At 36.8% G+C, this 26,722-nt stretch overlaps 1 protein-coding gene across 3 annotated transcripts in view; it reads right to left on the reverse strand.

Annotated features, from left to right (window-relative positions):
- MTBP (MDM2 binding protein) overlaps window positions 1-26,722 on the reverse strand; it is a 72,659-nt gene that overhangs the window by 18,426 nt on the left and 27,511 nt on the right. For all 3 annotated transcript variants that reach the window (XM_047783346.1, XM_047783347.1, XM_047783344.1), the window contains exons 12-16: window positions 19,268-19,441; window positions 17,919-18,026; window positions 11,176-11,337; window positions 7,221-7,338; window positions 2,340-2,495 (exon numbers count right to left, since the gene is read on the reverse strand). In XM_047783346.1, coding sequence (XP_047639302.1) covers window positions 2,340-2,495; window positions 7,221-7,338; window positions 11,176-11,337; window positions 17,919-18,026; window positions 19,268-19,441 — 718 coding nt within the window. The remainder of the gene's footprint in view (window positions 1-2,339; window positions 2,496-7,220; window positions 7,339-11,175; window positions 11,338-17,918; window positions 18,027-19,267; window positions 19,442-26,722) is intronic.

A 26,722-nucleotide genomic window follows, 5' to 3' on the forward strand; every position in this document is an offset into this window, starting at 1 on the left:
AACGACAAGCAGATAGTAGAGTACCAAATATAAATTTGCTATCACATTTTTCCTCCTTGGCTTTAGTAATGAAAACTGCCCATTTGCCACAGAAAATTATTGAGAATACTGTGATAAGCATTTAAAATTCTCACATTAAAATGTAAGATATATGCAAATTAAAGAATCCTAGAAACCAGGATTTATATTCTAATGCATCCATTTAGTGTTCCACATAAAGAAATGCTAAAAAATTGCAATGATCCCAGTATTTTGATGACTATTAAAGTGAATAACATTTATAATATAGAAGTGCCGAGCATTTCACTTCTTTCTTTTATGCTGTTGTCTTCCATTTTTTACTTTAATCCCTGTCAGCAACTTTATTTTTCTTCAATTTTACTCACACCTTGTTCTTTCTGAAGGAAAATTTTTAATAAATGCATTTTTTCAATGTTTAACATTTCTTTAGTATATACATAGGTATCATACCTGTACTTTGTTTAGTTAATATCACATTTTGATAGTTCCTTGCAAGGGTAGACATTAAATAAGAATTCACAGATTCTTGATTCATTGCTGTGAAAGCTCATCCTTCAACTTTAACATTAATAGATACATTTGATAATGACACAGTTCCTTACTAACGTCAGGGAATTATATCAAACTTTCCTAAATAAGTCACTGGTAAACTGCAGAAAGAATTAATTGTTCTCTCCCCTACTACACTGCAGCTAGAAAGACATGCTGGTCAAAAAGAGTACAACTTGCAGTTCCCTGGTGGCTCAGCTGGGTCCTTAACCCACTGAGTGAGGCCAGAGATCAAACCCACAACCTCCAGGATACTAGTTGGGTTGGTAACCCACTGAGACAACGGGAACTCCCACATAATTCAGTTTTGGCAAACCCATATGACTCTGCCAATTCATGCTTAATGATCTGAAGGGGCAGTAATCCAATAACCAAATAGATGAAAATGTGTTTATAGTTTTTTCCTTTCTTGATTCCCCCAAATTATCAATTTCTCAAAGCTATGAGGAAAGGAAAATTACTCTAAAATCACAGAAATTTTATGTCATTAAGCTCATTAAGTCATCAAGACTCAGGTTATCAAAGCTGCTCTCCATCTCTCTCTAGTGAACATGCACAGGAAAGCAATAAGCACTGACATTTTTGAGAGATAACTACCTTCAAATAAATCCTTTCCAAAATTTACCCTTAAATTCAGTATTTGTCAAAACGAGCTTCGTAAAAGTAATCCAAATGTTCTATAATTTTTAAGCTACTTTAGAAAGTTCTCAAAATAATGGATCAACAATTAAAAAGAAATTGCGGTAGTGAATAAATTATTCAAATCCTACGAGTTTTTTTGTTTTTTGTTCTGTGGCATACAGAAATTTCCAGGCGAGGGTTGAATCAGAGCTGCAGCTGCCAGCCTACGCCACAGCCACAGCAATTTGGGATTCCAGCCGCATCTCTGACCCACGCCACAGCTCAGGCAATGCTGGATCCTTTAACCCACTGAGAGAGGTCGGGGTATTGAACTCGCATCCTCATGGATACTAGTCGGATTCAGGATTCATAACCTGCTGAGCCACAATGGGAATTCCCTCAAATCTCACAAGTATTTGATATCACAATTTTACCTATAATTAAGTCAACTTCATAACATTCAGAATGTATTAACTAATAACTAGTAGAGGTTGTCTTAGAGGTTAAATTGGTTGTAAACTGTTCACATAGACACTGAATTCTTACTTGGCAATGTTATAGTTTTGAAAGCATTTTTTTTTCAGCCATACCTGAAGCACGCAAAAATTCCCAGGCCAGGGATCGAACCCGTGCCACAGCTAACTATATTGTAACCAGAGCCACAGCAGTGACAATGTCAGACCCTTAACCCACTGAGCCACTAGAGAACTCCATGAAAGCATTAATTACACTTTCCCATTCTCTTTGGTTGAAAGGCTGTCCTTTTTGCTACTATTAAGCATAACCAATAGTATCATGGTAATTAGTGGCAAAATAAAAACTAGAGAGTAAAACAGAAAAGGTAATTTTTAAAAATATTTGCAAGTCAAATAACAATTTTTCTTTAAAAATACTGTCCTTTGTATACAAAGTAGAAGCTGACTTCTACAGCTGAGGTTGCTTTTATTATTTCGATTTCCCTGATATTCAGTACTACCAAACAGTAGGACATTTGGCTAAGGTAAAATATGAGGATTAGGCCAACTAATCAAACTTGCGGATTTTGCCTACATGACACAGAGCATCAATTTACTGGAGAATCAAGATGCAAAGTGTTTTAAAAGTGATCCTTTAAGACACTAATTGGAAATTGTAAGTTTATAACTTACCCCTTTTGAATCTGTAAAGGTTGAAGATCTCCAATTGGTAATCCATCTGAGGTAAAGAATTTCAGCAATTCTTTAGCATCCAGTAATGTGACTGAATCTCGTGGACCCTCTTTGTGGCCCAGCAACTGTTCAGATGAACGAGATAATGAACCAGCTCTGAAGGAAAAAAGTTACATAGTTTTATTAAAAGTGGATTAGGGAGTTTCCACTGTGGCCCAGCAGTAATGAAAATGACCAGTATCCATGGGGATGCAGGTGCGATCCCTGGCCCCATTCAGTGGGTTAAGGATCTGGTATTGCCCTGAGCTGTGGTGCAGGTTGTAGATGTGGCTTGGATCTGTCATTGCTGTGGCTGTGATGTACGCTGGCAGCTGCAGCTCCAATTCAACCCCAGCCTATGAACTTCCATATGCTGTGGGTGTAGTTCTTAAAAAAAAAGTGGATTAGAATTCACCATGCAGGAGTTCCCGTCGTGGCGCAGTGGTTAACGAATCTGACTAGGAACCATGAGGTTGCGGGTTCGGTCCCTGCCCTTGCTCAGTGGGTTAACGATCCGGCGTTGCCGTGAGCTGTGGTGTAGGTTGCAGACGCGGCTCGGGTCCCGCGTTGCTGTGGCTTTGGCGTAGGCTGGCAGCTACAGCTCCAATTCGACCCCTAGCCTGGGAACCTCCATGTGCCACAGGAGCGGCCCAAGAAATAGCAAAAAGACAAAAAAAAAAAAAAAAAGAATTCACCATGGTCAGGAAAAGATGCTATGAGCAGAAAAATATATACATCAAAATTGAAGATCTACACATTTAGGAAAAAAAAATTAAGGAAAATCCTTGCAAATTATTTCACATCGAAGCATATTTAAAAAAATCTGTAGGTCATAGTAAAGCTTGCAGTTACCACGTCAACAATGCCACTACTTAACCAAAATAAACATAATTATATTCTTTATAAATGATGGCGTGACTAATTATTTAGTAGTGCAAGGTTATCGACTATAAAATTTAAATCTAAACACACTTGTATGTTCTAAAATCTCACAATATTGTAAATTTTGAGGGCAAAGACTAGATGTTTCAATTTCTATGAACATGAAAGATTACTCAAAGCACAACCATGAAACTTCTCCAAGGCCTCTTCCAGCCCTGACTATGACATTATGAATAAGCACTGAATCATTATTATACCTAAAACATATGCAGAACTTTATACTTTTTTTTTTGTCTTTTTGCCATTTCTTGGGCCACTTCCGCAGAATATGGAGGTTCCCAGGCTGGGAGTCGAATCAGAGCTGTAGCCACCAGCCTCCACCAGCGCCTACACCAGAGCCACAGCAATGCAGGATCTGAGCCGCGTCTGCAACCTACACCACAGGTCACGGCAACGCCGGATCCTTAACACACTGAGCAAGACCAGGGACCGAACCCGTAACCTCACAGTTCCTAGTCAGATTCGTTAACCACTGAGCCACAACGGGAACTCCCAGAACTTTATACTTTTCAAACTACTTTACATACAATATATTCTTAATCCTCCCAAATTTCCTTTTAAAAGACAGAATAGGTCTTATCTCAAAATGAAGTTAACCAGGCACTAAAGAACTACACATAAGAGAAAAACACCAGAGGAGCAAATAAAACAAACACCAGAGGAGCAAAGAGATCCAAGGAATAATGAGATCATTCAAGGAATAGATAGAAAGTTCCAATTAACACGCAGTATTTATAGTTTATAGTAATTTCAGTATCTTCTCAATTCTCATTATTAATAAAAGGACAGGTTCCTATGACAAAATAGGGTAGATAACATAAAAGAATTATTAGTAATTTAAAAAAAGATTACCAAGGTGTTCCCTGGTGGCTCAGTAGGTTAAAGATCCAACGTTGTTACTGCTGTGGCTCTGGGTATAGCTGTGGCACTGGTTTGATCCCTGGCCCAGAAACTTCCACATGTCACAGGTGCGACCCCCCAAAAAAATATGGCTACCCCAAAATTTAATAATGAAAGCAAAGGTCAAGGAAATATCCCAGAACATAATGCAGAAAAGATGAAGAAATGGATTATTGAGAGAAGAATCAGGTTGGAATGAAAAATCAATCTAGGACATATAATATTATTTAAAACAGTTATTATAGGAAAGAAAGAAATAAAACAGGGCAATTATATCATCAAAGAAATAGAAGAATATTTCCCAGGGCCTAATAAAAGATGAAAGTCTTAAGACCAAAACATTTCATACCATGATGGCCTTATTAATTTCTGAACACTAAGGAAAAAAGAAAATTCTAAAAGTTCTAGAGACAGAGTAAAACACCTATTAAGGAACAAAAATCCATGTTGCATCAGACTTCTAATTAAGACATAAGATCCAAGAAAATACAGATCTAATCTAGAAATGCAATCAAAAGAAATACCAGGATAACCATTGCACAGGTGGAAAGGGTCAGTCCAATTTAGAGCAGGGAGTCAGAGAGGTGTAAGAAAAATGACTTCAAGAAAAAAAAAAATAACTGTCTATTGCAAATAACATAAGTTACAAATGCAGAAGAAGAATAAAAGGTAAAGAGTAACATGGATGTTAATTTCCTCATCTTTCACAATGGGAAGTTAAAATATACAATCTGAAATTGATGGGCAAGAAATTCAAGTTCTTTTATGGGTAACACGTCCATTTCTCAATTTTCTTCCTGGATAGTCATTTTCTCCCGACCTGTAAACGTTACAGACCCTCAGGGAATGATCTTAAGCTCGTTCCTTCTTCTATCTGGCCTTACCAAGTGACCTCATCTACTAGGATGTACTAAAAACAAACAAACAACCTTTTTAATGATAACTCCAAATTGACTTCCAGATTTCCTCCAATCTATAATATGACCACTTGCATAATCTACAGATAGGAGTTCTTGTCCTGGCACAGCGGAAATGAATCCGACTAGGAACTATGAGGTTGCAGGTCTGATCCCTGGCCTTGCTCAGTGGGTTAAGGATCCAGCGGTGCCATGAGCTGTGATGTAGGTGGCAGACTCAGCTCAGATCTGGTATTGCTGTGGCTGTGGCAGAGGCCAGCAGCTATAGCTCTGATTAGACTCCTAGCCTAGGAACTTCCATATGCCATGGGTGTGGCCCTAAAAAGACAAAAGAAAAAAAAAAAATCATAATCTACAGATAAAACTTCACATCCCTAAAACAGAACTCTTGATTTTTTCCCCAATTTTGTCCTTACTCCAACTTCTTACCAATCTTCCCCCAACCAGAAGTGAGAACACCACTCACCTGCTGTTCAAGCCAGAAATCTAAATTATGTCAGATGTCTCTCTTTCCCTCTCCTTCACATCCAATCCGTCGCAGAAAGGATTCTTTTGTTTATTTTTTTCCCCATCTTGACACCAAAATGCATCCCAAACTTGTTCTCCACTATTATTCTAGTTAGAAATCAACGTTATTGCTCAGCCTACAGAAATGATCACCTAACTGATCTGTCTGTTCCTAATAACTTCTCCCGAGAATCAAATTTGCCACAAAATAACAAAAGTTATTTTGCAAAATCAGATGGCACCACTCTTTAGTATAAAATCCTTCACAAGCTTACCGATGTACTTACCACACAATCCAAAGTCTGTAGGAGGACCTACAAGGTCCTGAGTGACTGAATGTGCTTCACTCATTTATTCATTAGGTCTCAGCCCCAATGTAACCTCTTCAGGGAGCCCTCCCTGACCATCCACCTCATCTAAGTCAGCTCCCCAATAAATCAAGTTACCCTTCCTCAGACCCTTGGTTTGCTTCAATCATTATACACAGAGTAATTTGCAAGTATGATATAACTTGTCTGGTTATTTGTTTTCTGTCTCCCACTTAAAATGTATTTTCTAAGAGGCGAGCCTGACACATAGTCAGTACTCAATAAATAAGTGGTGATGTCTATGAAAAAAAAAAGTTACAGCAAGTCATAAATGTTATCAGCAGAGGAAACTAAAAATAAGAATGTGATTTGTAGGAGTTCCCGTCGTGGTGCAGTGGTTAACGAATCCGACTAGGAACCATGAGGTTGCGGGTTTGGTCCCTGCCCTTGCTCAGTGGGTTAACAATCCGGCGTTGCCGTGAGCTGTGGTGTAGGTTGCAGACGCGGCTCGGATCCCATGTTGCTGTGGCTCTGGTGTAGGCCGGTGGCTACAGCTCCGATTGGACCTCTAGCCTGGGAACCTCCATGTGCCGCAGGAGCAGCCCAAGAAATAGCAGAGACAAAAAAAAAAGAAAGAAAGTGATTTGTAGTATTTGGGAGGAGGGCAATGCAAGAGAGCCAAATTCCTTCTCTTTATTCCATTATTCCACCTCTCAACAATTACGTACTGAGCACCGACTAGATACTGATCTAAAAAAAAAAACAAAACAAAACAAAACAAAAATAAACTCTGTTAGAGATAGTTAATAGGAACTACACAAACATAAAAATGTAAGAGGGACAGTTTCAAGTGGCTCGCAGAAGAGTACTTTTACTTCATTTTGTATGTTCCTGTATTGTTTAAATTTCCCTTTCATATTCACATACTTGTGTGTATCTATGAAAGATAGTCTGGAAAGCCACCCATTCAAACGTTAACTGTGATTATGTATACCCAGAAAGTACAAGGAGAAGTTAGGGGGAAAAGAGCATTTCCTGACATGCTACTCTAGAGTGCTCTATCATGCATCCGTCTATCTATCTGCCTATCTATCTATCTGTCTGTCTATCATGCATCTATCATGTACCCATCTAGCTACCTACCTATGTACCTACAGTAAGCATATGTTCCTTTTATAATAAAACCATAAACTTCTAATATATCGTAAACACAATGTAATAATTAAGAAAAGAGTTCATTAAAAAACACTGAGCTATTTAAATATTACCTCATTTTTTGTTTAGCTTTTTCAAAAGTTTCTAAATTTTGAAGAACATGCCTTTCTGGCCACTCCAGAGGATTAGTTTCCACTAGACTTGAAGAAATAAGTTCCACTGGACTGGTATCTGAAGAGAAAGAAATACGAATGTAAGGAACTGAAAGGTATACTGAAAATTTCGCTATATAAAAATATATACACATAGATAAATACCTACATCTGTGTGTGCATGTGTAGTACAAAGGCAAGTTGGATTAATTGTACAATACATACCTCGGGCATTTTTTTTTCTTTAGGGCCCCACCTGCGGCACATGGAAGTTCCCAGGTTAGGGGTCAAATTGGACTGCAGTTGCCGGCCTACATCACAGCCACAGCAATGCCAGATCCAAGCCATGTCTGCAACCTACATGACAGCTTGCGGCAATGCTGGATCCTTAACCCACTGAATGAGGCCAGGGACTCAACGCGCATCCTCATGGATACTAGGCATGTTTGTTTCTGCTGAATCACAAAGGGAATGCCACTCCGCACTTCCCATTTCTTAATAGGGTAGTGAAATACTATTTATAGAATAATGAGCTTTATAATGAAATAATCTGCTTTATAATGTTGGCACAGCTTTTCAAAAAAGTATACAGAAAAAAAATCATTAGCAGTTCGTAACAGCAGAAGGCTGTGTTTGCAAAAGAATACAAGCTACATTAAATAAAAGTAAACATTAATTGGGAGTTCCTGTTGTGGCTCAGCAGGTTAGGAACCCAACTAGTATCCATTAGGATGCAGGTTCGATTGCTGGCCTCACGCAGTGGGTTAAGGATCCAGCATCGCTGTTAGCTGTGGCATACATTGCAGACATGACTCTCATCTGGAGTTGTTGTGGCTGTGGCATGAACTGGCAGATGCAGCCCTGGTTCGACCCCTAGCCTGGGAACCTCCATATGCTACAGGTGTGGCCATATAAAGAAGCAAAAAACAAAAAACAAAAACAAAAACAACCATTACTTATTTGTAAATATTACAATATAATTATTAACTTTGACTATATGATCTATGTAAGTATAAATGACATGGTCTAATTATTAAAGAATGGATAGGCAAATATTCATGTGTGCCATGTTTTTGGGGGAATAACTTAAAATAATTCCTATGGTAAAAGAAAACAGTATTTATGTGGCAAGCAGGACACTGGGCCATGTTAACAACCAAAAAGCACAAAAAGGGTCTCTGAGAAACCAAGCACATTGCTTCATTTTAAAAGTGTTTTGGGGAGTTCCCGTCGTGGCGCAGTGGTTAACGAATCCGACTAGGAACCATGAGGTTGCGGGTTCGGTCCCTGCCCTTGCTCCGTGGGTTAACGATCCGATCCGGCGTTGCCGTGAGCTGTGGTGTAGGTTGCAGACGCGGCTTGGATCCCGTGTTGCTGTGGCTCTGGCGTAGGCTGGTGGCTACAGCTCCGATTAGACCCCTAGCCTGGGAACCTCCATATGCCTCGGGAGCGGCCCAAGAAATAGCAACAACAACAACAACAAAAAAAAAAAGACAAAAAAAGTGTTTTGGCATTCCTGTCATAGCGCATCGGAAATGAATCCAGCTAGGAACCATGAGGTTGCAGGTTTGATCCCTGGCCTTGCTCAGTGGGTTAAGGATCCAGCGTTGCCATGAGCTGTGTGTAGGTCGCAGACGTGGCTGGGATCTGGTATTGCTGTGCTCTGGCGTAGGCTGGTGGAGGCAGCTCTGATGTGACCCCTAGCCTGGGAATCTCCATATGCTGCTGGTGCAGCTCTAAAAAAGGACAAAAGACCAAAAATAAATAAATAAATAAATAAATAAAATTTAAAAAAAAAGTGTTTTACTTTACAGGAGAAACAAAGAAATGGAAGTCATACAATAGGAAAGTAAGAACTCCAAACTGCTTGACAAAATCACAAGTTAGGGCAAACAAAGAGGAAAGTTAATTATTTCAGAAAACAGTGTGGTTAATTAATATAAGCCATTATTGCCTTACATATCTAAATATGAATGAATCACAAAGAACAGTTATAATTGGTAGATTTTGTTTAATAAGGCAAGAATTATAAATATATACTAGAAGATTCTTAATAACATTTTTGAAATAATAAAATTGTGATCATGTAGAATTACCTAGAAAAGTCATTAATGTTTTTTATGTGCTCCAACAGTCCTGGATAAAGGATACTGTATTTTGATTTCAGATATCACATTTGGCATTGTGAAGGTCTCTAGAAAGTTATGGCAATGAATAAATAAAATGGTATAATGACCATGTTATACTTGCTAGAGTTTTCACACACACACACACACACACACACACAAATAATAAGCAGATCAACAACCCTAACAGTTGCCAATAACGCCTAATGTGCTTGGTTGCAAATAATGGGCCAGAATATGAAATATGACTACCTTGCCGCTTCTTTTGCCATGTAATTTGCATTATAGGCATACAGCTGACCCTCCATATCTGTGGTTCTGCATCCACAGGTTCAAGTAACCATGGATCAAAAATATTTGTGGAAAAAAAAATTGCTAAAGTTCCAAAACACAAAACTTGAATTTGGTATGTGCTCCAACTACTTATATAGCATTTACATTGTATTTATAAATATTTACATTGCATTAGGTATTGAAAATAATCTAGAGATGATTTAAAGTAGAAGAGCAAGGTACTGAGCCTTGATCCAGCCTTATTAGGATTGCTCAGAGCCCACACTGTAACGTAGAAGCCATGCTCTCTCACTTACTGAACATATTCCCCCATTTAAAGTAACCTTATACTGTCTCCAACTTCTTTCAGATTACTATGCACTGTTTAACTTCAGGACTGATATCACCAATGGTGATAATGATAACACAAATGACAAGTACCTTTTTTTGTCATTTATTATGCTCTAAGTATTTCACATGTATCAACTCAGTTAATCCTCATAATAACCCTAAAAACCGGGTAATAGTATTATTTCTACTTTAAAGATGAGGAAACAGAGGCATAGAGAGGTTAAGTAATTTGCCCAAAGACATTCAGCTAATAGTGACAAGTGATAAGCTAACAAGTGACAAATAAGTGATAAGTGACAAAGTGACAAAGCTGAGATTTGAACCCTGGCAGTCTAGCTCCAAAGGTCTGGGACCTTGAACATGGCACTAGATGTTGTATTTATATTTTGTTTTCCAAATAGATATAAGCCTGTTGAAAGCCAATGACCCAAATTTTTACTTCTTTGTGTGTCTTCATTATGTCAAACAAAAAAAGGCACCGAAAAAATACCACATAACTTGATTCTTTGGTCATTTTCTCATTAACATATGGAATTAAAATGATTCTAACAGAATAAAAGCAAAAAATTATCCTGTACATTTAAAATGCCAAGCAATCTTCAAATATTTGTTAGATCTTGAAAAGCTGCCTTCTATTCAAATTCATCACAAGATGAGAAACCAGGAAAATAGAAAGAAATGCAAGTTAATAAATAAATGATTTCCTGATCCCTCAGTAAAAGTTTGGTGACTGTTCCTGTTAAAATAAAAGGCAAATGTGGAGCATCTTATTGTATGTAGTTTTAACTACACTAAATTTACTGCGTAGGTTCTATTGATCTCAACTCATGAAAACACAGCTTAATAGAAATCTACCTATTTTAGCAGCTTAGTAACGGTAGTAAGAGGAATCCCCTTAAAATGCTTTTCCCTCTCCTCAAAAACAATTGTACTAAACATGCTTAAGGAAAGAAGTTATCACAAAAGTTCCAATGTTTAAATGATGACAAATACAGCTCATCATATATGCATACATACTTGTGTATATATATATATATATCTTTATTAAAATTTATAAGATTTTTAATTTGATCAATATATTTTATTAGTTTTAATAATAAATAACTGTCATCAATGCCACACACACACAAAACAAGAACCAATACTTGAAGTAACAAAAAACTTACCGTTTAAGATACTGGAGGTTTTAACTTTGTCTGTCTTTATTAGACTTGTTTTAGGAACAACAGCATCAAAATGATCTAAAAAGCATTCCCTTGCGAGTATTAACAGACTTTTGAGTTCATCAACAGAAACCACTTCAGGTTGCTTTGCCAATTTTCTCCTTTCTGTAAGACGAAGAGCCAATATGATTAACACTACAATTGTTATTTTAAAGCCTTTCTAGAGCTCATCTACTACTCTGTTATGGGAAATATTTTCAAAGTAAAATAAGTAAATTTCTCCAGAAATCAACATTCCTGTGTAGGCCTGTTCTTTCTTTAATCTCATTTGAAGGTAATAATAGAATTTCTAGTTATGTGAGATAAACAAATAGAGTAATTTGTTAACACTAAAAGGTGATAAAGGTTAAAAGCAAGTTTACAAAGTCTTCAGAAATATATTGCAGAGCATTAAGAACAGCCTCATGCCAGTGTTTATGTGAAAATAAAGCCTGTAAGACTTTCAGTTAAATGTGGTGCTTTGGCCATTTCCACCTATTTCATCTTCCCAAACCTAAATCACAAGACAGGAATAAAAAAGGACAACAAAAGAAGAAACAATAAATAGTGACAGTTTTCAAAAAAATTTTGGAAGATTACAGGATGTGAAGTGGTAACCAAGTCAGCAGAGCAGGTGGAAGGGTCAATTTGGGTGCCTGCAGAGGCATTAAAGAGATGGCAGTGAGGTCCAGGGCTAAAACAGAACTCACCGCATGGATACATCTAGCCTCCAGCCCTCACATCGGGTGATCTTTCATTTTTTTTGGTGGACACTAAAAAGCAAGAGTCTCAGAGCAAGGCATGTCAAGTACAGACTACGGAATGGCAAGGAGCTTCTGCCCTGAGGCAGTGGATTAAGCATCCGACTGCGGTGACTTGGGTCACTGTGGAGACGTGGATCTGATCCCTGGCCTGGTGGCAGTGGGTTAAAGGATCCAGCGTTGTCACAGCTGTGGCTCAGATTCAATCCTTGGCCCAGGAACTTCCACATGCTGTGGGTGCGGACTTAAGAAAATAAAAATGGTGGTACTGATGTTGAAATTAAAACTAAGGTATTTGATAAGAGACTACATACTGGAAAAGGTCAGACTCTCGGCCCTGTGGCAAGAAAACAAGCAGCTACAAATGCGCAACTGGAAAGATTAAAGGATTCTCCTTCTGAAAAACTGAATGCTCCCAGAGAAAAGATCTTGATAGTAATATTAAGGTGGAGTTAAGGATAGAAGTTCACAATTCAAATGTCAAATTGGTGCTCCAATACTCTTGCAGCTTGCCAGATACTGAGTGAGACATATATAATTTCCCAGTTAAAACAGGACAATCAGTAAACAAAAGGAAGGGGGGGGGGGAATGAAGGAAGGGAAGAAGGGAGAGATGGTAAAACTAACCATTGGTTTAACTCAAATTCATGATTTCACTGTAAAGCATGGAAGAGAAAGGTGAAGTTGATATGGGAAAGATAAGTATTTACCATCCATAGTTAGATCTTAAGATAATGTCTGAAACTGGTAAAGCAAGAAGCAGCAGATACATATATCATTTAGATAACTGGAGGACATGTCAAGGAAAACCAGAAGAGTTGAGGGCAGCTGCCTGCGGACAGTGTCAGGAAGATGGGAAAGAGAGGATGAGGCACTGCCATTTTCCATTTTAGGTTCTCCAACAGCATTTGACATTTTAAACTATACTCATGTACTACTTTCGTAAAAATACTTCATTTTAAAAACACTAATAATGTTTCCTTCTATGATAAAAAAGTCAACGATAAATTCATAGAGAATTCAAGTTGACAAGTATTTATTTATTACATACCACCTCTAAAGCACTGTGCTGTGCCCTTAGATACAGAGGATTAAAGCACATTCCATCACAGTATGCGAGGATGACACATAAATAATGCAAGGGGAAAGCTGGTCTTCAGAACATCAGCTTTATGATGAACGCCTCTGTAAAATCCCACCTCACCAATGTGGATATTGGCAAGGTCGTTCCACGTCTGATCCAAAATAAGTAACACATGATTTCTGCAGTCAAGAGCATTAGTAACGGTAAAGTAAGAGTTGTAATATACGCTGCTTTTATTATATTTTCCTACTGAAGCTGATGCCTCAATGATGCCTTTTATTTTCTTACTGTCTTCTGGAAGCTATTCTAAAACGAACAGTTATTGATGATTTTCCTTCATCTGAAAGATGAACAATAAGTACTGTGCTTCAGAAAATAGCCCTACATTGTTATATTAATGCTAAAAATATACTTAAATAATGAACCTGACCTATGCTTATTAAAACTGTCAATTATATTACGCCATTGGGCAATCTGGAAAGCAGACTATGACTTCCTATTGACCTTGATGACTGAGCACTAGAGAGAGAAAATAGATGAAGTTTAATAGGGTTATGAGCAGGATAATTTACCTAGGCGAAAAGTAATCTCTACACAAATGAGATTGCAGCACAAGTGGCAGATAAAGATTTGGGAAAAAAATAGTGGTCTAAAGTCTCAAAATGAATTAGTTTGCAATCCCTATCAAATTACCCATGACATTTTTCACAGAACTAGAACAAAAAATCCAAACATTTGTATGGAACCACAAAAAAACCCAGAATCACCAAAGCAATCCTGAGAAACAAAAACCAAGCAGGAGGCGTAACTCTTCCAGACTTCAAGCAATATTACAAAGCCACAGTCATCAAGACAGTGTGGGACTGGTACCAAAACAGACAGACAGACCAATGGAACAGAATAGAGAACCCAGAAATAAACCCAGACACCTATGGTCAATTAATCTTTGACAAAGGAGGCAAGAACATAAAATGGGAAAAAGGCAGTCTTTTCAGCAAGCATTGCTGGGAAACCTGGACAGCTACATGCAAAGCAATGAAACTAGAACACACCCTCACACCATGCACAAAAATAAACTCAAAACGGCTGAAGGACTTAAATATAAGACAAGACACCATCAAACTCCTGGAAGAGAACATAGGCAAAACATTCTCTGACATCAACCTTATGAATATTTTCTCAGGTCAGTCTCCCAAAACAACAGAAATAAAAGCAAAAACAAACCAATGGGACCTAATCAAACTGACAGGCTTTTGCACAGCAGAGGAAACCGAAAAGAAAACAAAAACACAGCTTACAGAGTGGGAGAAAATAGTTTCAAATGATGCAACGGACAAGGGCTTAATCTCTAGAATATACAGGCACCTTATACAACTCAACAGCAAAAAACCTAACAACCCAATGGACAAATGCGCAAAAGACCTGGATAGACATTTCTCCAAGGAAGGTATACAGATGGCCAACAAGCACATGAAAAAATGCTCCACATTCCTGCTTATTAGAGAAATACAAATCAAAACCAGCATGAGATACCACCTCACCCCAGTCAGAATGGCCATCATTCATAGGTCCACAAACAACAAGTGCTGGAGCGGGTGTGGAGAAAAGGGAACCCTCCTGCACAGTTGGTGGGAATGTAAGCTGGTACAGGCACTCTGGAGAACAGTATGGAGGTACCTTAGAAATCTATACATAGAACCACCATATGACCCAGCAACCCCACTCTTGGGCATATATCCGGACAAAACTTTCCTTAGAAAAGACACAGGCACCCGCATGTTCATTGCAGTTCTATTCACAACAGCCAAGACATGGAAACAAGCCAATGTCCATCGACAGACGACTGGATGAGGAAGATGTGGTATATTTACACAATGGGATACTACTTGGCCATAGAAAGAACGACATAATGCCATTTGCAGCAACATGGATGGAACTAGAGACGCTCATACTGAGTGGAATAAGTCAGAAAGAGGAAGACAAATACCATATGATATCACTCATAGCTGGTATCTGATATACAGCACAAATGAACCTTTCTACAGAAAAGAAAATCATGGACTTGGAGAATAGACTTGTGGTTGCCCAGGGGGATAGGGAAGGAGTGGGAGGGATTGAGAGGTTGGGGTCAACGGATGCAACCTATTGCTCATGGAATGAGATCCTTTTGTGTAGCACTGAGAACTATGTCTAGTCACTTATGACAGAGCATGATAATGGGAGAAAAAAGAATGTATACATGTATGCGTAACTGGGTCACCATGTTGTACAGTAGAAAAAAAATTGAATTGGGGAAATAACAATTAAAAAAAAATCAATTAGCAAAGGAATGCTATTCCTAAAAACCTAGCAATAACTTGGGACTTATTAAAGTAAAATAGAGTGTTAAATATCTAAAAGTATCTGCAGATTGAGCATTAATCAGGTTTGTACTGGGTTCTAGATATTTTAAAAAGATGTGGAGAACTCAGAGTAGAGACCACAATCCTGGGGCAAAAAGATAGTACTGCTATTTTGGTATTTGTTTTGTATCACATTGAATAGTTTTTCATTTAAAAATTATTCAATATTTTAAATTTTTTCCTTAAAAATCAGTGAAATGAGGAGGTCCCAGTGTGGCTCAGTGGTTAATGAATCTGACTAGGAGTCACGAGGTTGCAGGTTCAATCCTTGCCCTCGCTCAGTGGGTTAAGGATCTAGCATTGCCGTGAGCCGTGGCGTAGGTCACAGACACAGCTCAGATCCAGATTTGCTGTGGCTGTGGTATAGGTCAGCAGCAACAGCACTGATTGGACCCCTAGCCTGGGAACCTCCGTATGCCACAGGTGAGGCCCTAGAAAAGACAAAAAAAGACAAAAAAAGAAAAAAAAAAATAGGTGAAACAAGATAGCTAATATTTCCAAATATAAAAATTTACAAATTACAAAAGATCAGGTAAAACAGAAATTATAAAATTTAAATAACATTCTAAGCAGCAGTATTAGATATAATTTTTAAAAATTAAATTAATGAAAATAAAAGTTAAACCCAGGGAGAAATTCTATCTGATTTTTGTGTTATTTTAAAAAGGCAAAGTATGTCAATAAGGTGAGGACCGTTTCATGCAAACTGTTGTGTTAGTTTCAGGTATACAGCAAAACGATTCAGTTATATATCTATTTTTAGCTTTTTTTCCATTATAAGTTATTACAAAGTACTGAATATAGTTCCCTATGCTGTAAGTAGGACCTTGCTTTTTATTTTATATACAGTAGTTTGTATCTGTTAATCCTAATTTACTCCACACCAACTTTCCCCTTTGGTAAACATAATTTTGTTTTCTATGTCTGTGTAACTATTTCTGTTTTGTAAATAAGTTCACTGGTATTATTCTTTAAGATTCCACATATAAGTGATATCACATGATATCTGTTTTTGTCCGACTTATTTAACTTTGTCTGACATGCATGTGTCATCGATCATGTGACACACCATATGTGTATGTGATGAAAGGTCTGCAACATGCATGTGTCATATACATGTTACAGAGCTTTTCTACACACACATATACATACCTTATCTTCTCTTTCCACTCATTTGTTGATGGACATTTAGGTTGCTTTCATATTGCGGCTATTGTAAACAGTGCTGCTATGAACATTAGGGTACATGTATTTTATCAAATTAGAGTTTCCATCTTTACTGATTATATTCCCAGAAGTGAGATTGCTGGATCACATGGTAACTCTACTTTTAGTTTTTTGTTTTTTTTCCCCCCTTGGATTAACATGTACTATCTTTTATTGAAACTAAATTGCCTTTCTAATTATATTTTCCTTGAGCTAATATCATTTTCATAGTTTAAAAAAATTAATGGTTTGAGGAATTCAAGACTACATAATTACCCTGGCTTTGTACAACTGAAAAAGTAGGCAATTCTTACATGAATAATTGAAACCACAGATTCTAAAATTATTTTCCACTGGAAAAAAATAAGCTACTGAATCTAAGATATTTTTTAAATGCTTTTCAAGAAAAAAGTAATAGTTTTCATTTTATAATTTATCTACTTAATAATTACATTTTTTCTCTATGCAACCAATGATGCCTTACAATTTGAATCAATTTCTTGAAATTCTATATCAATTTTAGCTTAAAATATGTCAAGACTGATAACCAAGTTAACATTTAGTAATAGAGGAAAAACCTTAAATAATGGCCCTTAAAAAAATATCGATTTCTTGAATAAAGAAAAATGCAAGAGTTCTTGCTGTGGCTCAGCAGGTTAAGAGGTTAAGAACCCGATTAGTATCCATGAGGATGCAGGTTCGATCCCTGGCCTTGCTTAGTGGGTTAAGGATCCAGCATTGCTGCAAGCTGTGGCATAGGTCACAGATGCAGCTTGGATCCCGTATTGCTATGGCTGTGGTACAGGCCTGCAGTTGCAGCTTTAAAGTCTAAGAATTAATGCTCAAGCTAACATATTAATTTCTCTAGGTTTGTATTTTCCTCTATTTACAGTCTATATTCTTCTGCTACAACCAAAAAGATATAAATTGTGTAAAGATAATTATATTAATCAGAATAATAAAATTTAGATATCTTTTCTAGCATATAGTTGAAAATAATGAGAAACAAAATTTTCAGGACAACTATTTTTATAAATGTTAACAGTAATGCACAAATAAACTGGAATATTCTAAATCTGGTGGAAAAAATGTTGCAGAACTTTTCTACATCACTTCTATCAAGACTAGTTCTGCAAATGAATATCATATTTAAAAGACAGAGTGTATAAGGGAAAAGTGTGATAATAAGAATACATTAGGCCTGAACAAGTCAACATTCTTACAGTAGAATAAATTGAACGAATTGTTACTTACTCAGACATTCTTTCAAAGCCAAAGCCTGAACATTAGCTAACTGTTTCTCTCTCTGTATAAGTTGCTCCCCAGAGAAACATGGAAGTGACAAGAGGTCAAGAGGAAAGTCTGAGAAACAGAAAAAAGTCAGTATTAAAGATGATTTATAACAACAATTAACATTTAGTTCTCCAGAAACGTTATAACATAATTTTTTAAAAAGTCAATTACTCATCTTTCTTTACATCTTATATTTCAAACTAAATAATGAAAATTTCAATAATAATAACAATATTATTTCAATAGTAATAATAATAATAATTTCAAACTAAATTATTTTACATTTTTAAACTTCGACCTGCTTCTAAAACTGAGAGGACTTAGGTAGCAGAGTAGAATTTCCTCCACCACATTTTCTTTTACCTGCTCAGCTACTAAAACTCCTACACAAAACACAGAGAGAGCAGGGGAGCTAGTCTCTGACGATTGATTCCCAGTGAATCACACTTCCCGATACCCTCTGCATAGTCCCTTCACAATGAATCTAGGTCGGCCTATGTAACCAGTGTGGAATGGTCAAAGTGACAATGAGTATCTTCTAGGCCAGGTCACAGACAATCTAGCAGCTTCTTAGAACAAGCGCTCTAAGAGAGGTTAGCAACCATATAAGAAATCAGACTCCCTAGAGATTCTGACACTGTGAAGGCCATGTTGGCCAAGAGCACAGGGCATGTGAAGATCAAGCCAGCCTTCATCAATTCTAGGCATCCTACCCCAGGTTCCTAACACGTGGGGGAAGAGCCATCTTACATACAAAGAAAGCCCTGTGAAGTCTCTAAATGACTGAAGCCCCAGCTGTGTGTGGCTGCAATCACATGTGGGTCTTCAAAACAGAAACATCCAGCTGAGCTCCGTCAATCCACAGGACTATGAGACATAATAATAAAGAGTCATTTTTAAGCTAAATCTGGTGTAGTTTTTCATAACAGTGACAGATAACTAAAACATGGAGCTTGGAAAAGGGGAAAAAAAAAAGATGGGCAATAAAGTAGAATCAGATGCTTGAGAGAAAGTAATGAAAATGAGAAATAAATTCTAGAAAAACAATGTGTTTGAAGTGGAAAATACTAAAAATGTCCTATTTGGAATTGATGGCGGCCTACTAAATCTCCCTAAGTATAAAATAAAAGAAATTATTTCTCAATCCTCTAAATTGTTCAAATATGCTATAAAATGTTTAAAAAAAAGGTAAGTTTACTCAAAGTGAAATGGAGTTTGGCAAAAATAAGTTCACTAAAAACGGCATAAGTTAACTATTTATACAAACAAATGCAAATACACTTTGTTTTCCACCTAAAGTTAACACTTACTCAATTTGGCTTCTTCTGTCTTTGCTTTCATCTTTCCATGAATTAAACTGAGTGCAAATGAGCCATTGATCTGGTTGGCTGAGTGGATCAATGTGGCTTTACACTTTCCATTGCCATCACCTTGTAACAAGAGGTAATAGCTAGAACACTCTCCTTTCACTTCAACATCTGGAACTAAACAAGAACAATTATCTTGTTAAGTATGTGAAAATTCAGGCGCAACAGGGAAAAGTCATAAATTTGATTGATCCACAGGATATAATGACATTTCTATGTTATTTTAAAATGAGGTCTTATCCAATACATTTGGGGCAGTAGTGGTTCGTTTACCTAGGGAAGCTGTTAACGCAGAGACTCATAAAAAAAATGACACTCACAAAGCATTCACATTTTACTTTAATGTGTACTCACTCATTAACCTTTGATGTGGCTCATTAATGTTCCATTACATCTTTCCTATATATCCACACCCATAACATATCCAACTACTATTTCCAGCTTCTACTTCTTTAAAGTAGAATAAACTGACCCTCGCAAGTATACACAGCTCAACTGGTGGGAGCAGAAGTGTACAGATATACTTCAGGGTTGCTTTTTGGTCCTTGCAGTGTGCATCCATCATGTATTTTACAGAGGGAATGGAGAACATTCATTAATCTGGCATGCCAGTAATGTGAAGGTCAGTTAAGACAGTTTCTAGTGTATTTTAAAAACAAATCAAGTGAGGGTTACACTGAAGGTCAAAGAAAAACTGTGAAGCCTTTGAGATTAAAAATAGAAGTAGAATCATTTTTGTTGAATTGAACATAAGCATTTATTTTCACTATCTCCTGAAATGCCATGAAATGAGAATAAATTTAAAAACAGCATAGAACTATAAGAACCAATATCTGAGAGAAGAGACAAGAGCAACTAAACTTGGAAAGCGGGAAAGCAGATGAACAACTGGTAACAGACTCCAGTCTCTCAATTGTTACAGAAGCTGAGAAAAGTAATACAGAAAGCTTGGAAGCAACAAAATTTTGACTACAACCCCTAAAGAAAGACTCTGGGATGGCACTGAGAACAAAATGAAGGTGAAATAGGAAAATAGGTTACAAGTCTGTGTGAGCAGCACTTTGGCTTCCTGACCATTCCTTATTCTATTCAGGAAAATGATTGTCCTTTCCCCAACCTAGGAGACTCCAGTTATTCTCTGGAGAAAGTAAAACAAAATGTCTCTGGCCTGGGAGATAGGAGAGAGAGCTTAGGGTGAGAGGTGATTATCAGTGATACGGAACATCAAGGTCCTTTACCCTTCTTTGCTTACAAAACTTGCAGAATTTTGGAAGCCAGATAGCAGGACTGAGACTTCTTTTGGAAATATGGTCAGTGCTTGAGGAAAGACCAAAGAATCCCAACATTGGGGTCACCTAATATCTCAGTGAGATGACCCTACAATGAAGATCACAGTCAGCAAGCTTCAACCATGCATTCAAATTTCCCAAACGGCTTTCTCATAGCCTCTCTTAAACATGAACAAACATTATGGGATGCCAGGGGAAGCCTCTTACATGAAAACCATAGGCCAAAATAAGCAAACAGAAAAAATAAAAGTGACTTGTAGGGAAGCAAAGAATATGCAGTAAAAAGAAATCACAAAAACAAACAACAATCAAATCATACCACTGAAATCCTTAGAGAATACATTATTTCCATTATATACAAGCATGAAATTATAAGAAAAGAACATTATAAGGATGAGCTTATGGAAATTAAAATTAAGAAAACAGAAATATATATTTTAACTAAAAGGTAAGAATATAAAGTTCAGTGAGTCTTTCAGAAAGTAGAGTAAAAAGTCAAAGTAATGGAAAATAGGAGAGGAAAAGAGAGAGAGAAACCAGGAAGAGCAACATTCAAATAGGAAAATCAAAGAGAGAATGGAAAAAAAAAAAAATGGAGGGAAGGAAATTATCAATAAAACAATTACAACAACATTTTCCCCAATAAAAAGTCAAGCTTACAGACTACTGAGTGGCCAATACAGGAATAAAAATAGGACTGCTGAGGTACATTATCACGAAAATTTGGAAAACTAAGAAAAACAAGTAGATTCTATAAAATACCATAGAAAACCTCCATTACTTATTTAAAAAATTTAAAAAAAGAGAATGGCACAAGATGTCTAAGTAACTGTGTTAAAAGCTGCAAGACAATGCCTTCAAAACTCCACTGGCAAAATGTTCTCCCACCTAGAAAGGCTATATTAAAGGGAGGGAATAGAATAAAAACCTCTTCTAGGCATAGGTCTCAAAAATTTTCCTCCTATGTACCTTTTCTCAGAATGATTTTGGAGAATGTGCTCCATGAAAATGAGAAAGCAAACAAACATACAAACAAAATCAGGAAGATTAAAGGATCCCAGGAACCAACAAAGAAAAAGCAAAAAGAAATTTCTATGATGAAAAGGTAGTCTTTGACCCAAAAGCTATGGAATAATCTGGAGAGTAAAACCAGTGAATCTGGATCAGGCAAGTTATAGAGATCTGGAAGCGATTTCTTAACATATACGTGATTGATAGGATAATGTGTTTGAATGTACTAAAAGGAGTTTCACAACTAGGGGAAGGTTTTTTAATTGAATTAAAAGATAAAAATCATTAACTCCGGGTAGAACAAAGTATTGTACAGGAAAGGAAAATAAAAAACAGCACATGACTCAAATGTGAATAGTAATTACATCATCACCATAATTAAAACAATGATATTACTCTAAAATTACTATATGATCATTCTAGGAGGACAAGACAATGTCAGTGGGTAGTGAGGGCAAAGGAGTGAAAAAAGATTCACACTTTTCGGTTTAAAAACTTATACAAAGCTACAGTAATTAAGACAGAAAGGCACTGGCATAAGGACAGACATAAAGAATAACAGAACAGAACTGAGAGTCCCTCATATTTATGATCAAAGCTTTTCAACAAAGGTGCCAAGAAAAGTTGATGGAGAAAGAACAATCATTTCAAAAATGGTCTTGGAATAACTGGACATCTTTATGCAAAAGAGTGAAGTCAGACCCTTACCCCCCTACCTCTCAATATATTTTTTAAAAAAAAATCTATTTCAAAATGGATCACAGATGTAAATATAAAAGCTAAAACTTTTAAAACTCTTGGAAGAAAACAAAGGCCTAAGTCTTCATGACCTTCTATTAGGCAATGGTTTCTTAAATTTAAGACCCATATTATGAGCAATGAAAGAAAAAAAGGAATAAAAAACTGGATCTCATCAAAATTAAGAACTTTTGTGCTTCAAAGCACATCGCCAAAAGAATGAGCATTCAACCCACTTTGGACTTTGGGTGACAATGACGTGTCACTGTTGGTTTATCAATTGTAACAAATGTTCCACTCTGATAAAGAAGAGGGTTATACATGTTTGAAGACATAGGCTATTTGGAAACTCTCTGTACTTTCAGTTTTGCTGTGCATCTAAAACTGCTCTAAGAAAATTAAGTTTTTTAATTAAAAAAAAATCCAGGAGTTCCCGTCGTGGCGCAGTGGTTAACGAATCAGACTAGGAACCATGAGGTTGCGGGTTCGGTCCCTGCCCTTGCTCAGTGGGTTAACGATCCGGCGTTGCCATGAGCTGTGGTGTAGGTTGCAGACGCGGCTTGGATCCCGAGTTGCTGTGGCTCTGGCGTAGGCCGGTGGCTACAGCTCCGATTAGACCCCTAGCCTGGGAACCTCCATATGCCACGGGAGCGGCCCAAGAAATAGCAACAACAACAACAAAAAAAAAAGACAAAAAAAAAAATCCATATGACAAGGCTGCTGTGAGGATTAAATGGGAGATGCTGCATGGAAAGTGCTTAGATCACTGTCTGATGTATTCTAAATCTCAATAGTTAGTACCTTTTTTTTTTTTTTAAAGTCAACCCATGGAATAAGGGAAAATTTTTGTAAATCAAAAGGGATTTATATCTAGAATATATAAATAACTCCTACGACTCATAATAAAAAGACAAAGAACTCAATTAAAAACTGGGTAAGGAATCTGACTAGACATTCCTCCAGTGAGATATACAAACAACCAAATAAGCACATGGAAAGATGCTCAACAACATTAGCCAGCAAGGTCATATAAATCCAGACCATTCAGGCATGAAGTATTGGTACATACTCCAATAAGGATGAACGTTGAAAACGTGCTATATGTGAAAGAAGGCAGTCATTAAAGACTATATATTGTATAATTACACTTAGATGAAAAGTCTGGGCAACCTGCACAGACAAAACTAGATTAGCAGTTGCCTAAAGGGTGGGTAATGAGGAGTAACTGCTAATGGGAACAGGCTTGCTTTGAGGGGAGGTGACAATGTCCCTAAAACTGACTGTGGTGCAGGCTGCACACTTACAATCCATCTTGTGAAGAGACTAAAACCCACAGAATTGTATTTTAAATGGTTAAATTATATGGTATGTGCATTATAACTCAATAAAGCTCAGTTTTAAAAATTTATACTTATTGTGGGAATGTAAGGTTCTCCTCACCAGAAAAAGTTCTCAGCATTTTGGGGAATATATACATATGTGTGTGTGTATATATGTTACGTGAATATATATATAAATATATATACTAAGAACAAATATACCCTAATTTTATTATAATAGTTTTTTCAGATATGAACATACTATGGGTTAAAGCCTACCCCCCCAAACAACCATAAAGTACAAACAAATTTTTTTGCAATTAGCTTGCAACAGAGATGGTAATCCTGCTTATAAATGTCAGTCATAGAGAAAGAATTTAAATAAAGGCTATCAGAAAGCACTTACTGTTACCAGTTGTATTTGACCCTAAGATTTGCCAAGAGTTTAGCAATCTTAACTCATTTACCAACTTAGCACTTCACTAATTCAAGTTATATATCTCTTCAGTCCATGACATTCTTTCCACGTTCATTATAAATCCCATCACCTAATAAAAGTTCTAGAAAGCATTTTAATCACTGAGCCTGTAATTACAACAATCTTATTTTCCTCAAGAGAAAAATATTTATTTTAAAGAACTCCCCTAATCATAATGACCCTAATCATATGCAGTCACTTTAAAAATGTTGTTCCATACCTGGCAGGTGTTAATGGAAGACTTATTAAATAACTTTTCTGTAAATACCACAGAGAGTAACAGATTTACAATTAGCACAGTTATTCAATTCTCATAGCTCTTCCTAAAGAAATAAGGGAAAATGACTACAACAAGAAATTTCTCTCTGTTTTCATCTGAGATCTTTACACTACCAACTTATAAGGGATTGACTGACTTGCATGCCCCCTCTCTTATCAAAAAAACATCCATTTTGTACTACGTAGGTAAAGTGAGAGAAGCAGAAATCAGGTGTCCTTTAGTTGTACCAAATTTTACAAATAACATATAACTGATAAAGAAGAGATGTATTACCATGTTTCACTAGCAAAGAAAGTTCTAGTATAATAAAAATCAAGTCATATTTTATACCAGTAAGTTTCTTGGTAGTTCCTAAAACCTGGTAATATCACCCCCCCCAACTTTTTTTTAAAAGTTCAACAGTAAAAGCAAAATCATACTAATATACAGAGGAAATAATATTCCATATAATGAAAAAGATCCTAAGAAGAATAAGGGAGCAGGATATTCTGGTTAAGTAAACAGTCTGAATTACGGATGAGTATTATATGTATTTCTTAAGAAATGACTAAATAATATACTCAATTATTTTGATAATCATGCCAAAAAATTAAACAGTAAAATAAAATGTAGTCTTCACTGTAGGCATTTTAGGAGGCTATACACTTCCCAACAGTTTTATCATTGTAAATTCTAGACTCGACTTTGGAAACAGTCCTTAAGTCAACTAGGGAATCACAAGAAAAACAAAACAAAAAACTAATTACTTTATATTCACAGAGCATTTCCAAAAAACGTATTATCTAGTTTGCTCCCTCATCTACTCATCAGACTAAGCTTTGAACAATTTATCATAAAACTTAGCTGCCACTGAGACTGTCCAAGAAAACGCCCTGGCTCAGTTGCAGAAAGAATCTAAAATGGTTTAAGAAATGATAGTATTATTGTATATGTGCTAGAAGCCTCCTACTATGAAGATTCCAAAAATGCAGAAGGATTTATATATTCCACCATGACTATTTCAAACAATTAAATGATGTCAGGATCATTACTGTATATATTTCCTCTTAGTGGTAACACAGAAAAACACACAATTCGAAAGCTACAGTGGATAGAGAAACGATTCAGAAGATATTTCAAGATCTTTCAAGATAATAAATCATGAGCAACAATGATCCTTTATTGTTACACAGACACAGAAAGGATTTAAGATAGGACAGAATAACAAAAAGCTGCTGCAGAGTTTATAAAGTGTTTACCTTCGTTACCAATAATGATTCAAACAAGTGTGTGAGATACATCAAACAAGCATATTGTCCTTATTTTCTAGCCAAGGAATGAAACAGCTAAAGTAGCGATTCTTTTTTTTTTAATTTATTTTTTATTGTTATTTCCCCCAACACACTTTTTTTTTTCCCCACTGTACAGCATGGGGACCCATTTACACATACATGTATATATACTTTTTTCTCCCATTGTTGTGCTGCATTTTAAGTATCTAGACAGTTTTCAGTGCTACACAGAAGGATCTCATTGTAAACCCATTCCATGAGCAATAGTTTGCATCCGTTGACCCCAACCTCTCAATCCCTCCCACTCCTTCCCTATCCCCCTGGGCAACCACAAGTCTATTCTCCAAGTCCGTGATTTTCTTTTCTGTAGAAAGGTTCATTTGTGCTGTATATCAGATACCAGCTATGAGTGATATCATATGGTATTTGTCTTTCTCTTTCTGACTTATTCCACTCAGTATGAGCGTCTCTAGTTCCATCCATGTTGCTGCAAATGGCATTATGTCGTTCTTTCTATGGCCGAGTAGTATCCCATTGTGTAAATATACCACATCTTCCTCATCCAGTCGTCTGTCGATGGACATTTGGCTTGTTTCCATGTCTTGGCTGTTGTGAATAGTGCTGCAATGAACATGCGGGTGCCTGTGTCTTTTCTAAGGAAAGTTTTGTCCGGATATATGCCCAAGAGTGGGGTTGCTGGGTCATATGGTGGTTCTATGTATAGATTTCTAAGGTACCTCCATACTGTTCTCCAGAGTGCCTGTACCAGCTTACATTCCCACCAACTGTGCAGGAGGGTTCCCTTTTCTCCACACCCGCTCCAGCACTTGTTGTTTGTGGACCTATGAATGATGGCCATTCTGACTGGGGTGAGGTGGTATCTCATGCTGGTCTTGGTTTGTATCTCTCTAATAAGCAGGAATGTGGAGCATTTTTTCATGTGCTTGTTGGCCATCTGTATACCTTCCTTGGAGAAATGTCTATCCAGGTCTTTTGCGCATTTGTCCATTGG

This window comes from Phacochoerus africanus, chromosome 6, assembly GCF_016906955.1.
Source record: "Phacochoerus africanus isolate WHEZ1 chromosome 6, ROS_Pafr_v1, whole genome shotgun sequence".
Lineage (NCBI taxonomy): Eukaryota > Metazoa > Chordata > Mammalia > Artiodactyla > Suidae > Phacochoerus > Phacochoerus africanus.